This window comes from Microcaecilia unicolor, chromosome 12, assembly GCF_901765095.1.
Source record: "Microcaecilia unicolor chromosome 12, aMicUni1.1, whole genome shotgun sequence".
Lineage (NCBI taxonomy): Eukaryota > Metazoa > Chordata > Amphibia > Gymnophiona > Siphonopidae > Microcaecilia > Microcaecilia unicolor.
The window spans coordinates 75,007,692-75,025,623 of NC_044042.1; the positions used below are offsets into that span (position 1 = coordinate 75,007,692).

A 17,932-nucleotide genomic window follows, 5' to 3' on the forward strand; every position below is an offset into this window, starting at 1 on the left:
TATAAAATCCGCGCGCTTTAGTTGCTGATCTTAACTGTGCGCATTAATTGCTTCTAGGTAGCGATTGCCCCCAGAAGGGTCAAGGATTTGGGCATATTTCCTACTACATGTGCGCATCTTTCTGCTTTTGGACACTGAAGTGATCGGCCGCTAACTGGCCGCTGCATCCTCCAGCTTTAGGCTCAGTCCTAACCTCTGGTTACGCGCGGTACTGAAGAGCCAGATGTGCGTCTTCTAGCTGGATCAGCGCTGGTAAACGTGTCACCTTAGCATAGTGGTGCGATACTCCGGGGAAGCGCCCCCCCCCCCCCCCCCCCCGTTTCTGACACGTTGAATTGTTACGATTTTGCTGATATCATGCTCTCCCTTTCCCTCCCCACCCCCCACCCCAAAAATAAAAAAATCTGGCTGTTCCCATTAGATTTTTCTGTCGTGTAATAACTTCTATTGATTTATTACATAGGCTGTTTTATTTCCTTAGGGGCAGCATGGAATACAAAGCCTGTAAAACCACTTGTAAAAAGAAAGCTTTGCAATTCCTGGAAGCCTGGGGGGGGGGGGGGGGGGGGGGGACTCTGATTACCGAAGGTATGGGGCAAGTTATATCCTGCCTAAAACTCATCCTTTTTTTAAAATCCTGCACCGGACCCTGTCTTGATTGGAATAATGTTTCCTGAAGGTTTGTTTTTTTTGTATAAGCTCTTAGCACTTCCTATGTCTAGTATTTGTTTTAGGAATAGTAAAATTCTTTAACTGCCCTTCTTATCTTGTGTATGATTTGTGTGTTGGAGGGAGAAGGGGGCCCTGGAAGTTTTTATCTACAAGCTGATAATCTCTCTCTCTATTTTTTTGTCACTGTGTTTAGTTATGACCGTGGAATAGCGGTGGCTGGCGTGGTCGGAGTTGGCCGGCTTATCACTGGCATGGACCGGGGTCTCCAGGGCATGTGCGTGAATGAGAGGCGCCACCTCATCGTGCCCCCACACCTGGGCTACGGCAGCATTGGAGTTGGTAAATGCTGGGGGGGGGGGGGGGGGGGGGGGGGGGAAAGAGGCAGCATTCATTCACAATCATTCTTGCACGGAACTTTATTTAGGGTTTGGGAAGCAGTGAAGCTCTTCTTCCCAGGTATGGTCCCTCTCCCCCCCCCTTCCCCAAAATGAAGAGACATCCTAGGATGCAGGCTGTCCCTTCACATACTTGACAGGAAGTGGAGGAGTGGCCTAGTGGTTAGGGTGGTGGACTTTGGTCCTGAGGAACTGAGTTCGATTCCCACTTCAGGCACAGGCAGCTCCTTGTGACTCTGGGCAAGTCACTTAACCCTCCATTGCCCCATGTAAGCCGCATTGAGCCTGCCATGAGTGGGAAAGCGCGGGGTACAAATGTAACAAAAATAAAATAGATACTATTGGAGATTCTACATGGAATGTTGCTATTCCACTAGCAACATTCCATGTAGAAGCCTGCGCGGCCACATTGGTGTCACTTAACCCTCCATTGCCCCATGTAAGCCGCATTGAGCCTGCCATGAGTGGGAAAGTGCGGGGTACAAATGTAACAAAAATAAATAAATAAATAAAATATACAGTACTCTTAGGATGACCAGGTGGCCCCACGTCATAAGGGACAAACTGAACCAGTCCTGTTTGTATAAGAGGAAGTCGTTCTGATTCCTGTTGAAGAAGAAATACAAACTTAGGCTTCCTTGCATGCAGCAGGAGTAAAAGCAGGCCTGGCTCAGCTTGTCCCTTATGACATGGAGCTGGTTGGTTGCCCTCGCTAGTATTAATCCATCCAGTGCTCTCAGCGGAATACCAAGGGATCACCTCACCAATGCATGGGCTGCACCCCTGACCACCTAAAGCCAACCCTCCTTCCCCTCTCCCCTAACCACAGCAAAAAATCAGGCCTAAGGTACTCGTGTCTCTCATTTTGCAGTCCAGGCCAAGATTGCCAACAGGCTCCAGAGTCAGCCAACAAAGCTGATCCAGTCCTGAGTTTATACTACTGCATTCAGGGACTTGTAGTTCCAATTTCCCTGTTGCATTTCCTAAGAAAAGCAAGACTGAGTCTCTCCCTGCCTACCATGGGGTAAAGCCAGGACTGGATCAACTCTGCTGGGTGAATCTGGAATCTGGGCAAAAACATGGGGCAACTGAGGGGAGGGGGGGCTGCAGAACACCTTATGGCTGGGAGAACAAGGAATTGCAACCTGCACCTCAAACCCAGGCTCCCTAGTCTCTGAGGCCTGATGACTGAGGTGAAGGTTGATTTCCTGGGCCCACCCCGTGAAACCCCTCAGTATATTTGTCCCAATCAAGACATACAGGGAAGAGGGCCCCAAAACCCACCTCCATGCAGGTTTGGGATTCCCTATGGTAAGCGGGCCCAGGGCAATTGCCATGGTTGCCACCTCTAACGCTGGCCCTGCTCTCTAAACCATGTTCCAAACATGCTCATGAACGTGGCAAGGGCTTGTTCCGAGAGCCCCGCTAATAATAGGGTGGTGGTTTAAGGAAAGGTGCAGTTTAAAATTTAAATTAAGAGGCTGTTTGAGTTTAAACAGCCTAAGGCATGAAAATGCAGCTTGGGGTTGGTGGGCTAATGTGCTGGGAAGAGGAGGGTGAGATTTAAGTATCCCCTCTGAGGATCAGGTCTGGTTCCTGCTCCTTGGAGGCAGCTTTTCCTCCCACTCACCCTTCATTCTTATTGTCTAATTGTTGCATTTAGATCCTTCGGCCTTCCTTCTGTTGCAGCCGGTGGTACATCTGAGCTAATATTTTGTAATGGGTGGGAGAGGGTGATGATTTGAGAATCTTAATGTTACTAAGCTGTAAAATTAAGTTACATGGTTGGGGCCATTTACTTGGTGGTTGTGCAAGAAGGTCTATGCTTGCTCCCTAAGCCCTAGCTTGGTGGGGTTGTGAGGGAGTTCTGGTTAGAATTAGCTGCACAGGGTTAGTGGGAATCCCCTCCATATACACGGGACTCCTGTGGGGTTTCCACGGTAGTGTAGTGCCAAGCCAGCCTAACTATCCTTTCTTTGTGCCGTGGCAATTTAATATAATAGCACTGAAAAAAATAATGGATATGGTTGATAGCATTGAACTCCCCATAAACACTGAGAGGGGAAGTTATCAACATGGGCAACTGTTACGTTGGGTTATTTTAGCACAGGGATGGGCGGGGATGGAGGAGATTCCAGTGGGGATGGGTGAAATTTCTGACCCATGCAACTCTCTAGTTTGAATGCTAGCTACCTAGCTATTTATCCACTCTGGTGGATCCTCTTCTACTTCTATCCCTCTGCCTGTCGGCGTACCTCAGGGTTCTGTTCTTGGTCCCCTCCTCTTTTCTATCTACACTTCTTCCCTTGGTTCATTAATCTCATCCCATGGCTTTTCCTACCATCTCTATGCTGATGACTCCCAAATCTACCTTTCTACCCCTGATATCTCACCTTGCATCCAAACCAAAGTTTCAGCGTGCTTGTCTGACATTGCTGCCTGGATGTCTCAACGCCACCTGAAATTAAATATGACCAAAGCCGAGCTTCTCATTTTCCCCCCAAACCCACCTCCCCGCTCCCCCCGTTTTCTATTTCTGTTGATGGCTCTCTCATTCTCCCTGTCTCCTCAGCTCGAAACCTTGGGGTCATCTTTGACTCTTCTCTCTCCTTCTCTGCTCATATCCAGCAGACCGCCAAGACCTGTCGTTTCTTTCTTTACAACATCCGTAAAATCCGCCCCTTTCTTTCCCAGCACTCTACCAAAACCCTCATCCACACCCTTGTCACCTCTCGTTTAGACTACTGCAATCTGCTTCTTGCTGGCCTCCCACTTAGTCACCTCTCCCCTCTCCAGTCGGTTCAAAACTCTGCTGCCCATCTCATCTTCTGCCAGGGTCGCTTTACTCATACTACCCCTCTCCTCAAGACCCTTCACTGGCTCCCTATCCGTTTTCGCATCCTGTTCAAACTTCTTCTACTAACCTATAAATGTATTCACTCTGCTGCTCCCCAGTATCTCTCCACACTCATCCTTCCCTACACCCCTTCCTGTGCACTCCGCTCCATGGATAAATCCTTCTTATCTGTTCCCTTCTCCACTACTGCCAACTCCAGACTTCGCGCCTTCTGTCTCGCTGCACCCTACGCCTGGAATAAACTTCCTGAGCCCCTACGTCATGCCCCATCCTTGGCCACCTTTAAATCTAGACTGAAAGCCCACCTCTTTAACATTGCTTTTGACTCGTAACCACTCGCCTCCACCTACCCTCCTCTCTTCCTTCCCGTTCACATTAATTGATTTGATTTGCTTACTTTATTTATTTTTTGTCTATTAGATTGTAAGCTCTTTGAGCAGGGACTGTCTTTCTTCTATGTTTGTGCAGCGCTGCGTATGCCTTGTAGCGCTATAGAAATGCTAAATAGTAGTAGTAGTAGGGTTAATTTTCACTGGGCTGTTACTCAACTGATATGTTTAAATTTATACAGCTCGGGTGTGGAATCCTTGGTCATTTTTGTTTTTCAATAGACGAAGCTGCAGCCTTTGTACTAACATTTAGTTAGGTCCTGTTCTCATTTATAAACAGTCAGTTACAAATAACAGTACAAAATAATAGGTTACTGTTGGGGAAGGGGGGTAGGGAGGAGAGTTTGTTTTTCTGGGGCAGAAGGAGAGGGTAGTTCAGCTCCCCGTGTTACTGCACAATAGCTCCCGGCCTGGAGCCCTGTTCTGCAAAAGACTTGAGGCTCCAATGCTCAAAACTCTGGCGCTATTCTGAATAGCGCTGTAAAAATAGTGCCAGAACAACGCCCTAATGCTCAACGCTAATGAGTTGCACGCTCGTAGCATTGAGCATTAGGGAGTTGGGTGGGAGGATTGTGCTTGGTGCATGCGCAGAAGAATTCCGTGGGACGCTCGGTTCCTGTGGTCATGTGCCTGATAAAGCCCGAACGTGAAGTACACATTGGCGTCTGTTTTCTGCAGCCTAAATATAAGCATTAAAATTTTTTTTTGTTTAGCTTGGATGCTTATATTTAGATGCAGGAAACAAACGCCAATGTGTGCTTTCACTGGGCAGTTTTAATTTTTTTTTTTAGCATAGACGCTTTAAATTTAGATGCAGGAAACAGACCCCAACATATGCTTTTGCTTCGGTCTGCTGTTTCTCATGACCAGTGTTTAAGGGCTTGCACGGGCTTCCTTCTGCTTCCAAAAGCAATCAAAACTGACAGATTTTGCAGAAAGAATCATGAGCGTCATAAGAAATCCTGTCTTCCTGCTCCAGGTTCTTTTTTCTGAGCATTGGGGGGGGAGGGGGAATACAAAATGGCCTCATTAACGTGAGCTTGACTACATTGGCATGGTATCTGCATTAGTGCTGGGCATTCTTGTTGTTTCACACGCTAGACCCCGCTGAACATTCTGCGTAGGTAAATGAGTGCTAGTACAGCGCAAATTGCGTTTACTTTTGAGCATCGGGGCTTGAGATTTGCAGGAAAGCCCTGCAGGAAACTCACTGTACAGAACAGGGTCAAATAGCCCCTCTCCACACCCCTGATCTATTACTTTTGTTTTAACGTACAAACAGAAGAGAAATGCCGTAGGTGAATCGATTTGCACGTTTATTTGTATGAATTGACTTGGCTGCCCATAAGCTGGCAAATTAAATGTAAAATATTCACCAGAGTGCACAAAGCACTTTGCAATGATTCTTCAGTAGCAGTAACCACATGTCTAAGGCTATACTGTCCACCTCGGGCCTTGCAGTCAGAGAAGTCAAATATACCAATATTTTGGGAAGTTCTTTTCAATGATCCCCGATCTTGTTTGTTCTCAGTCACAGCCCTGCATTGATGGAATTCCTTCCTTACTTGCTGAATTATGATTTGGTGACTGATGCAATATTTTATTTATTTTTCACATTTATATTCCAATCACAATAAAAACATGAAAACATTACATACCAGAAACGTCTAACAAATGCACACCCCACTGCTAACAAAAATATGCAGCTGAATTACCTCTTCATTCACCAGCAGCTTAAAGATTCTTGTTCCTTCACGCATTTGCTGCAACTTACTGTACTGTTTAAGTGTTGAGAAGGAGAAAGATTGGTTCTGTGACATTTTTAAACTATATTGTCTGTTGAGTACTGGTTTTATCATTTTATTCATGGTTTTTGTTTTGATCCTGGGAAATAGTGGGTTATAAATATTATAAACGGATAAAAGAAAAATAAACCTTTTCCAGAGACAGGAAGGTGGTAGAACTAGAGGACATGAATTGAGGTTGAAGGGGGAGGAGGGGCAGACTTGGGACTAATGTCAGAAAGTATTTTTTCACGGAGAGAGTGGTGGATTCTTGGAATGCCCTCCCGCGGGAGGTGGTGGAGATGAAAACGGTAATGGAATTCAAACTTGCGTGGGATAAACACAAAGGAATCCTTTGAGAAGGAATGGATCTACGGAATCTTAGTGGAGATTGGGTGGCAACACCAGTAACTGGGAAGTAAAACCAGTGCTGGGCAGACTTCTACGGTCTGTGCCCTGATCGTGACTGAATAGATATGGATGGGCTTGAGTGTAAATTTTAAGGGGCTTCGACATTAGCTTCAGAACTTTTAGTACAAGAACAGCGCTGGGCAGACTTCTACGGTCTCTGCCCTTAGAAAGGCAAGGAAATCAAACTCTGGTATACATATAAAGTTATAAAGAATCACATCCCTTTTGGGAAGTATGAACTCCCCCCTCAAATCACAAGTCAGGAACCTTGGAATACAGCTAGATTCAACACTTACTCTGATTCCCCAAATCAAAGCAACCTTCAAGACATAGGCGGTTGGTGGCCCAACTGTTTGGGTGGGGTTAGGGGGTGGCAGGGGCGGGGTTTACATCCATAATTGTCTGACAACACACAGAAAAAAAATAAGTAAAAATAAAATAATCACAATTAATACCTTTTATTAAATTTAGATATTAGATATGTATCATATGTCAAAGAATAAAGTGGTTGCTCAAAGCATATACTAACCACAATCGCTCAACTGCAAAACACTATGCACAACTTTGTGCAAAAACACACTCAGAACCTTACTGTACCATAACACTAGGCAGACCCTAATACACCAATATACCACCCATATGGAAAATGCAGACCGTCAACAATATGAAACAAGGGATCATAATACCACAATTCTCATGTAGAGCCACAAAACACCCTTTTAGGGTTGATAGTGTTCACAATGAGCTCCTTTTATTAACGACCATATATAGATCCTTCAAGAGGTAGTGTGTCATGATTTAGGCTCTACACCCTTTCTGATGTTTTGGTGCCACCTCAGTAAGGCCAACACACAATCTCTCCACTGCAAAACACTATACACAAACTTGTGCAAAAACACACTCATAACCTTACCAAACCATAACAGCACCAATTCCAAGGACAGGATGAGCTACAACCATATGCGTTGAAAGGCAGAACTATAATTACACCTGGCTCTAAAACACCAGTAGACAACCATAGTGAAACAAAACAAAAAGGGCTGCAAATACTACACGCTAGCAGAATACTGCATCTTGATCACACATGAAAAACACATGACACAACAGATATGAAGGCAAAATACTGAACTGGAAAGTTACCTCAAGAAGCCGGACTCAGCATGCAGCAACACTAGAAAAATTGAAACTTGCATGCAAAATATCACAGATGCACATTTCCAAAAGCTGACATATTCCAATTAATAAATTCTGAATTAAAAAAATGTTTTCTACCTTTGCTGTCTGAGCATTTAGTTTTTCTATTAGCTTTGGTCCCAGTGTCTTCTGTTTTATGCAGTGTCGTCTTTCCATTTGATATTTGTTCTCTCACCATGTCCACCATCCTTCTGTGTCCTTATGCATCCTGTCTACCATCTGTAGCCCTGTCCCTATCCTTTCTCCATTTTCAACATCTGCCCTCAAAGTGTTCCAATCCAGCCCTTAAATTGAGCAATTTTCCCTCCATCCACGTCCAGCATTTCTCCTCACTCCACAGCCCTCCATCCACGTCCAGCATTTCTCCTCTCTCCCTTCCACTCCATCCGTGTGCATCTTTCCTTTGTCTTTCCTTCCCTCTATCCTTTTTTTTTTTTACTTTAATTTTTATTGAAAACAATTTTTTTTCATACTATAAAACAAGAACATCAATGAACCCATCAACACAAGTTACCCACAGCGGCTCTCTATGGAGTCCTCACTTAAAACATTCCAGATCAGGCCCACAGAACCCAATATTAATAAGAACAATACCCATAACCTGTACTCATCCCAACAACCCCTCCATATTACTTTAAACAATCATATCTCTTTGTGTCTTAACAACCCAATTGCCCCAACTCATGTCCCTTCCACCCCATCCTCCCCTCCCTTTTCCCCCTTATTAACCTGCTCACCCCCACAAAAAAAAGGTAAGTACCTATAATTTCTGTAGCCCTGCCTTTAAACGAGCCCACCCCCCTTTACTGACAGGCTCTCTCTTATTCCCCCCCCCCCCATGTACCGTTTATCCCTTGCACTCCCTCCCTGCAGTGCAGTCCCTATAATTAGTGTCTCTATCCCTCTCACTCCCTTCAATGTGCTTTAGATCGCCCATCGCTGCCGGTAGCGGCACGCCAACCTTATTACAGCTTGCTTCGGGGCTTCTCGGCCTGACGGCATGATATACCCTGCCTCCTCTGACCAGCCTTCCTTATGAAGCATCCAGCCCTCACAGAAGCAGGAAGGCTGGTCAGAGGAGGCGGGGTATGTCATGCTGTCAGGCCGAGAAGCCCTGAAGCAAGCTGTAATAAGGTTGGCATGCCGCTACCGGCAGCGATGGGCGATCTAAAGCACATTGGAGGGAGTGAGAGGGCTAGAGACGCTAATTATAGGGACTGCACTGCAGGGAGGGAGGGAGTGCAAGGGATAAACGGTGCATCGGGGGGGGGGGGCAGGGGGGATGAGAGAGAGAGACGCTTGGGGCTTGCGGCTGGGGAGGCTTAGCCTCCCCAAGCCTCTTATACCGGGCGCCTATGCTTCAAGAGCTGCTTCTACTATTTGCGACAGCTATGCTGCCTCTCTCCTTACATCGAGAAGGTAAATCTTATCTCAGTTGTGCATGCAATGATAGCATCAAGACTGGATTACTGCAATGCACTATACAATGGTCTGACTACAAAGGGCCTGCACCAGCTCCAGTTGATTCAGAATACAGCAGCAAGACTCATAGAAGGTTGCAAGCGACGTGACCACATCACACCATTTTTGCAAAAACTTCATTGGCTACCAGTACAATACAGAGCTAAATTTAAAACTCTATGTCTGATCTTCAAGGCCTTGAAAGGAAATGGCCCTGAGTATCTAAAGAATAGGATGATCCTCCACACACCGCCAAGGACACTAAGGTCCTCCCAAGGACTTTCACTAACTACACCCTCTCCAAAAGACAATACACGATGTGAAACCTGCAAGCAAGCCTTCTCCGGAGTAGCCCCCACACTCTGGAATGCATTGCCTGAAAGGTTCTGCTTAACACAAGACTATCTCTACTTCAGGAAGCAGGTGAAAGCTCTCTTGAGGAGAGGTCCCTGCCGCTTCAACCTCGTCCAAATGAGGACTGGTTTATCCCCCCTACCGTGCACAGATGGAGTTATGATCCCCCTAAAAATAAATGCAGGACTGTATCCAGGCTTGCAGTGAGGCAGACCCAGGGCTGGATCAGGGGAGACAATCGCACAGCATCAACGACAGGCTAGCAGCTGAACAGCACTAACGTCCTTAAATGAGAATCCATCATTGCATGCCATAGAAGTCATTTTTTTTTTTTTTTAATGTTGGTTTTGATGTAAGGTGTGCTTGATTTGCAACTCCTTTGACTCTTCCACTTGTCTTCTGCAGCTGGACTCATCCCCGCTGATGCCACCTTGTACTTTGATGTGGTCCTTCTGGATATCTGGAACAAGGATGACAAAGTCCAGACCATGACTGTAGACAAGCCCCAGAGCTGCAACCGGACTGTCCAGAACACGGACTTTGTCCGATACCACTACAATGGGACCCTGCTGGATGGAACAGCTTTTGATTCCAGGTATGAGGTGGTGTAGTAAAGGGGGGGGGGGGGTCCTATGCCCTCTTTTGTTAGTGAGGCTGATTTTTACACTCCTGCTCACAGGTGAGATGCTCCATGCTGATGTAGGTAACGCACAGTCCTCAGGTGTTGGGCATTTTTTTTTTTGGGGGGGGGGCAGTTGGAGGACTTGGTCTAATACAGTATTTAACCATGTCAAGATGCTGTTTTGTGCAGAATTTCAGTAAATGCAAGAATTCTTGTGCTGTTTACCTTGTTAAAATATTTTTCCCCCTCCTTTTTTCTATCCAAAGAGCTGTTCTAGTGCAGTTTTCTGGCTGTGTGGTGGCTGATGCTGTGTGTTTTATCTTTTCTTTAAAAAAAAAAAAATCTGTTGCAGCTATAGCCGCAGCAGCACTTACGACACCTATGTGGGCGCAGGCTGGCTGATTAAGGGCATGGATGAGGGGCTGCTGGGCATGTGTGCCAGAGAGCAAAGAAAAATCATTATCCCTCCCTTCTTGGCTTACGGGGAGAAAGGCTATGGTAAGATCCAGAACCCCTGCACTGCCTGAGTGGCAACACCCCAAGCTTCCTCAGGGTCACAGCGAGGCAAAGCGAGAGAGACTGACCCCTGGGCCATACAGAGAGTTGTGACAAAACCCAGATTAGAACTGAGGCACTGGGGAGCTAAAGTGACTTGCCCCAAGGTCACCATGGCAGGATTAAGGCATGGGCCTAGTTCAGGAGGGCCCTGACAGATGTGCTAATTCAGAGGTTCCCAATTGGTATGCACAGGTGTGCTGTAAGAACAGTGTGTTTTTTCTAGTGAAAAAAGTGCTGGTACTCAAATGACAGGCCACCGTTCAGGGGTGGGATGATCACTGAGGGACCCACCCTACAATAGCCAGGCCCCCTGCAACCAGTCACAGAATCTATGATGATGCAGAGTTGGTGTGTATGGCCTGAGCTCTTTCATTAAAACTTAGGGACCATGGGTCAATTTTAGCAGACAATGGAAAAGGTGCCGGTACTCAGTACCCCCTCAAAAAAAAGCCCCATGGAAGAAAGAAGGGCAGAAGCAGTCCAGATGCACACCCACCTGCAAAAGACTTTGGGCCAGATGCACTAAACAATCGTTAGAGCCCTTCCCTTACCGATTCCCTTAGCGAATCGGTAAGGAACAGGCATGCATTAAGGAAAGAGAATGCAAATGAGCTGCTCGTTGTAGCTCACTTGCATTCTCTATTCCATCGTTAAACAGTCGGCCAATCGGCCGGTCGAGCAAGCGCAGAGCAGCCAAGCGTTATGCTAGCTGCTCTGCACATGCCAAATACGCCTCCCTGTGCCGCCCGAAGACGCTGCGCTGCTCACCCCCTCCGATGCGGCTCGATCCAGAGGACAGTGCAGTATAGGATGCCCATCCAAAAAAAACGTCCATTTTGGCTGTCATTCCCCCCCATAATAATAAAAATGTCTTTTTTGGCAGTGCTTCACCCAGCTGAGAAACCTGGAAGTCCCTGAGCCAATCACAGCGCGTTTAGCCGAGCTAACGCGCTGTGATTGGCTCAGGGACTTCCAGGTCTCTCAGCTGAGTGAAGCACTGCCAAAAAAGACATTTTTATTATTGCAGGGGGGGGGAGGTGGCCAAAATGGGCATTTTTTTTTGGATGGGCGTCCTCAACTGCACTGTCCTCTGGATCGAGGCGCATCGGAGGGGGTGAGCAGCATGGCGTCTTCGGGGGGGGGAGGAAGTGATGGCCAAAATAGACGTTTTTATTATTGCACTGACGAGCACTTGACTTTTTTCCCCGATTTTTTTTTAAATGTTTTTATTTTTTACTTTTGTAGCAGTTTTTCAATCCCGTGCAGCCATTGGCAAGATACTTATGGCCAGGGAGGGAGCAGAGCAGAGCTCTCAAGTAGCTGAGTTAATAACCTCTGGAAACTGGATGGATGGACATGTACACAAAACAAAGCTTAATGTTTCAAAGTGTGATATTCAATTTGGCATTTTTACAGGATGGTTTTGGAAGGGGTGCTGTTATTATTATTATTATTTATTGCATTTGTACCCCACATTATCCCACCTTTTTGCAGGCTCAATGTGGCTTACAGAGTAGGTTATGATAAAGACAGTGCCTAATTTAAATACAATTGATCAAAAGCAGAGGTAAGAGAGGTGGTAGTTGGGTGGAAGCTTGTGTTTAGGTGTGTTTGGGTGAATTGGGGGAAGAGTTGTATCATTGATGGAGACTTTTGTAAGCTTTGTTAAAGAGATGCGTTTTCAAAGCTTTGCGGAAGCTGGTTAGATTGTGTTGAGGTGATTGTTGAGTTTTTAATGATTAAAATCTCATTGGACACTATTTATTTATTTATTAGGATTTATTTACCACCTTTTTGAAGGAATTCACTCAAGGCGGTGTAAGAATAGATCAGACATGAGCAGGAGGCAATTACAGCAGTAAAAATATTCAAAAACAATACAAAGTATGGCATGGTATACTACTTGCAATGACAACACAATATGTAATAGAACATTACAATTCACAGTGAAGGGTAAAGCAAAGATGTAACATATAGATAGGTAAGAAAGTAGGAAGAGTTAGAAAGTAAGGTGACTGATTTGAAGAAAGTTGCACATGAGGTCAAGGAGATGGTTAAATATTATCTCAGCTAGGGTAGGAGTGGATAAACATGTCCCGCTGCAGTATGTGCAGTGAATGAAGAAGCTTGCTGTCTATTGGGGGCGCTGAGCACCCAAAGAGCTGGCTCCTATGACAGCTGTTGGCTCTTCGGCAGTTGAACTGCCATGGGGGGGGTCCTGTTTTTTTGTGTTTTTTTTTAACACAGCAGCCCCACATAGTTCTAATTGCAGAGATAAGAAAAACTGGTCGCATCACTCCTGCCTTCTGGATGGGGACAAGGATGATGAAGTAGAATGATAAGCAGAAGGTGACTGTGTAAGGGGGTGTGGGAGATGCGAGGTGTGATCTGATCGTGTAAAGGGGTTGAAATTATCCAAATGTTTTTCCAGTATGACCTACTTCAACAGTCAAGAATTCACATGACCCCAAGCTGGTAACCAAAACAAATTTTTACTCAAAGATAATAAACCGCAGCTTCGTTGTGTTTCTAAAAGATTTCATAATGTATCAAACCTCTGCTCTGTGAAGTACATATTTTTCATGTACTCACCATGCCTGAGGCACATGGGCTCACAGGTTATGACACGGCATCTTACACTTCGGCAGCAAGCCACAGAATTATCAATGTGACCTGCCTGTTTTTGGGTGGAGGCCATGTGTAGGGATGAGAGGGTGTTTAAGGGTATAGTTTGGGGGGGGGGGGGGGGAAGTCTTCTATGTGCATGTGTATATGAATGAGTGGGTTTAAGTGGGTGGGTGGGTGTGATTGGGGAGTGAATGACAAGTGTGGTGTGTTACAGTAGGTGGGGGATGTGCATATATGACTGTAAGTAATTAGTGACTGAGGGGTCTTTTTACAAAGCTGCAATAAAAAGTGGCTTGCGGTAATGTAGATGTGGGTTTTGGGCACGCGCTGAAATATTTTTCAGCACACGTACCAAAAATGCCTTGAAAAAAACATTTTCCCCAAAAATGGGCATGCAGCAAAATCAAAATTGCCACACATCCATTTTGGGTGTATGACCTTACCGCCAGCCATAGACCTAGCCATAGACCTAGCGGTAATGACCTGCGCATGTCCGCTATGCACAGCAGAAAATAAAACCTGTTTTGCAGACGTGCGCAAAAAATGAAATTAGCGCAAGAGCCACACAGTAGTCAGGCGGTAAGTTCATTTTGGCGCGCGTAGACATTTACGTGGCTTAGTAAAAGGGGCCCCGAGTGCAGTGTGTTTGAGTAGGTGGAGGAATGTCTAGAAGCGTCTGTGCTTGAGTGAGTAGATTGTGTGGGTAGGTGACTGAGTGAGAGTGTGGATGGGTTGAGTGTATTTGAGTGGGTGGTGTGTGGACAGGTGACTGTGTGTGTGTGCGCCTGCATAGGTAATGAGAAATTACCCTCTTCACCTTCTCTCTTTTCTTGTCCTCCTTTCTGTTACTCTCTTCTTCTTTCCCCTCCCTCCCTTCCTGCTCATGCCCTCACTTGTCTTCCCCCAGGCTTACCTTCTCATAGTCAAGTTTTCCAGGCTCATCATCCCCTCTCACCCTCCTCCCCAGACTCCTCCTCAACCACAGCTGGAAGCTTTCTTCCTCTCTTCTCCCTTTGAGACTCATTCACTCTCAGCCTCCCAGGGTAACTTATCCCCATCCCCCTCCCACTGCACCTCCCCACCCCAGACTTACTCTTACACTTTCCACCCACACAATCACTAGGAAGTAGAATAGCTACTCCTAAAAGTCGGCTATTGCCTAACTCAAAAGTCACAGCTTCAAATCGAGCTATTGACACTGCAGGAAAAAATAAAAACCTCATCTATCTTCCCCTCTGCCAGATTTCTTCATTCTTAAACTCCCTCTCCCTTCTTTTCCCACCAAAGCTGACACTTTTCTCCCTCACCAGGCTCACCCCCTCATTCTCTCTCCCCCCCCCCCCCCGCTCCCAGCTCTTGCCAGTCCTCTTTTCAAAATGGTCTCTGCTGCTCAATTAAAGGAGCAGAAGAATCACTACAACAATCACTGGCGATGGAGGGGGTCAGGGGTAGGAGAACAGGCTTGGACTTGTGGCAGCGATTGGCACAAGGTGAGGGAAAGGATGATCCAGTTGGCAGCAGTGATCAGGGCCGTGCCAACACGGTAAGCGAAATAAGCATGGCAGGGGGGCGCTTCCCTCTGGGGGGCGCCGCCGCACCATGCTCACCTCGCTCGCCCTCCCGCTCCCATTGTTCAACTTCCCGCCCTCTTCTCCCCCTCCCCAACATCCCTTTTCTTTTTTTTTTTCCTTTTTAAATTTACCTCCGTGTTCCGCCTTCTTCTGACGTCATTTCCTTGACGTCAGAAGAAGGCGGAACACAATGAAGGGAAGGCTAGAGACGTCGGGAGCGCCGCCTCCTTCACTGACTCTGCGCTGCCGGAACAGCCACGGAGGTAAATTTAAAAAGAAAAAAAAGAAAAGGGATGTTGGGGGAGAGAAGAGGGCGGGCAGTTGAACAATGGGAGCGGGAGGGCAGGGGAGAGACGAGAGCATGGATGTGAAGGGGGAGGGGAGAAGAGGGTGGGCCAGGCCAGGCCAACTGGGACATGGGAGCGAGAGGAGAGAGAGGAGCATGGATGCGAGGGGGGGTCATGGAAGGGAGAGAGGGGAATTGCTGGATAGGGATGAATGGAGGGGGCAGGGGACAGGAGCATGGATGGGCATGGATTGGGAGGGCAGGGCTCAGGGAGAGAGGGGAATTGCTGGAAAAGGATGAATGGAGGGGCAGGGGACAGAGAATCATGGATGGGCATGGATTGGGAGGGCAGGGCTCAGGGAGAGAGGGGAATTGCTGGAAAAGGATGAATGGAGGGGGCAGGGGACAGAGGAGCATGGATGGGCATGGATTGGGAGGGCAGGGCTCAGGGAGAGAGGAGAAATTGCTGGACATAGAGGGGAGGGAAGAGAGATGAAGGAGATGAAATGAGGGAAAAGGAAGAGAAGAGAAAAACTGCACATGGATGAAGAAAATAGGCAGAAGCTGAGGACCAGAAATGAAGAAGAAAGGAGGAAAGGAAAGAAATAAATGGAAAGGAAGCCCTGGAAACGGAGTTAAGAGGACAGATAGCAGCAGAATCAGATACTGGGCCAGCATGATCAGAAAAAGAAAGTCACCAGACAACAAAGGTAGAAAAAAATCATTTTATTTTCATTTTAAGAACAGGCCTAGGCTGGTGGAGGAGACGGATGGTGAGAGATGGGGGCCTGGAGTGATGGTGGTGAGGGAAGAGCAGATCTGGGCTGAAGCTGGCAGCGGTGGTAGGGGAAGGGGTATATATTTGGCAGCAGTTATCTAGTAATTTGTGAGCTGTTCAGTTGTAGTGGCAGGTACACTCAGACACCAGAGTGCAACTGGCTCCCACCTCTGCATCTCATCGTATGTGCTGAAAAAGCAGGGGCTTGCTGCAGGCTTTCTTTTGTGCAGATGGGCTCGTGACCCTATATGAGGATTTTGCGACCCTATTTGGGGTCATGATCCTTAGTTTGAGAACCACTGTCACTATCCTAGGGTCTCCCAAAGAATTCATCCTGGCCTGACGGCCACGTGGTGAGCCAATGGCAGAGTGGGAATTAATACTGAAGCACAGAAAAGTAAAGGGACTCGCCCCCATGGTAGCACGGAGTTAGATATCACACTCAAAGGTTCGTAACTTGCTGGCCATACAGCAGGCTGCCAGGGCTTTGTCTCCAGTTAAAAATAAAAGTATCCCTTGCTGTCTGAACCACGCTCCTCATTATGGGCTTGTGAAGGGCCCCCTGAGAAGGCAGCTTTTAGATGGATTGGGCAGGATAACAAAGATATGGTTATATAATGTTACTCTGAAAACACATGTACAAATTGTCATAGCAATGCAGAATCAAGCTGTGGCACTGGAAGGGTCACAGGATACTTGGTCTACTAAGAAAGAGTTTATTAGAAGTACACAGGAACAGGAGTGGCCCACATGAGATGCAAAGGGATGCAGGGCCTCATTTGAATAAGTCAGTATGTGCTGAAAAGTGAGGACAGGTTCTACAAAGAGTCACTCAATGGTAGGGCTGACCCTGAATGAGAAACATAGTTATACAAGTCAGTGGATGACTGGAAAAGGAATCTTTCTCTGCCCTTCATAAGGAGTTTTCTGTGCCCTCTCCACATCTGCTCAAACCCTCAAACATCTGTAGACAGAACACTTATGACATACATTAGTGTCCAGATGTGTATAACACCTAATGTGTTGGATCAGCCGCTGGTTTCTTTTCTGTCTGTATTCTAGAGGGTGCAGTAGCAGCCTTCACCCCTGTCAGCTGCACTTAGAGACCTTTTATTTCGGCTGAGGCTTTGAGTAACCCTCCCAAAAATTGGATGGAATAAAATCTTTTGCTTCCCAAGCTTGTCATTTTCCTCCCGATATTCAGTGCTATTTAACCAGACTGCAACAGCCGCTGACCGTTCAAATAGAATTTAACTGGCCAACTGCGAATATTCAGCGGGAGATAACTGGTTATCTCTGCTGAATATTGACGATTAGCACCGATATTCAGTGCTGGATTTAGCAGTTAACTAGGACCACATAAATAGCAGTCCAGGAACTTAACCGGTTAGCGCTGAATATCGGCTTAACTGGTTAAGTTCCAGTGGCCAAAAGTGAACCCAGAAATTCAATGCCGATCGCTGGATATGATGCAGCATTGAATTTCCAGGTTCAGCACCCCTGCCGGCTGAGTATCAGCCCCTTTGTATTTAAAACAAATGTGAGAGTTTTACTTTTTTGAAGTCCAGAAAGTATAAGAACTCTTCCAAGTTTGCTTACATCAGCGGTTCCCAAACTGTGCACTGCAGCAACCTCTCTGGGGTGTCTCGACAAATCCCGATCTCCCTCCCACCACCGCCCGAACCGCTACTGCAGACAGCGGCGGCGGCAAAACACCAACAAAAAAGCAAGCGCAGGGTTGCAGCAGCCTTCAAGCATGTGCAGTCAGTTCTGCCAGTCCGCTGCCTCCAGAACTGGAAGTTGACGTCAGCGGAGGCAGAGGACCAGCAGAGCTGACAGCACATGCCTGTAGTCTGCTGCAGCCTCTTGGTTTTTTTTTTTGTTGTTGCGGCTACTGGGGACGCAGAGCAGACGGCCTTCGGGACTCGCAGAGGCGACTGCCAAGGAGGTTGGATGAAAACAGGAGATGGGA

The 17,932-nt window shown here is 46.8% G+C and overlaps 1 protein-coding gene across 1 annotated transcript in view; it reads left to right on the forward strand.

Annotated features, from left to right (window-relative positions):
* Positions 1–17,932, forward strand: part of FKBP10 (FKBP prolyl isomerase 10) — a 29,000-nt gene that overhangs the window by 480 nt on the left and 10,588 nt on the right. Inside the window, exons 2-4 of the mRNA XM_030220619.1 lie at positions 866–1,011; positions 9,923–10,112; positions 10,492–10,637. Coding sequence (XP_030076479.1) covers positions 866–1,011; positions 9,923–10,112; positions 10,492–10,637 — 482 coding nt within the window. The remainder of the gene's footprint in view (positions 1–865; positions 1,012–9,922; positions 10,113–10,491; positions 10,638–17,932) is intronic.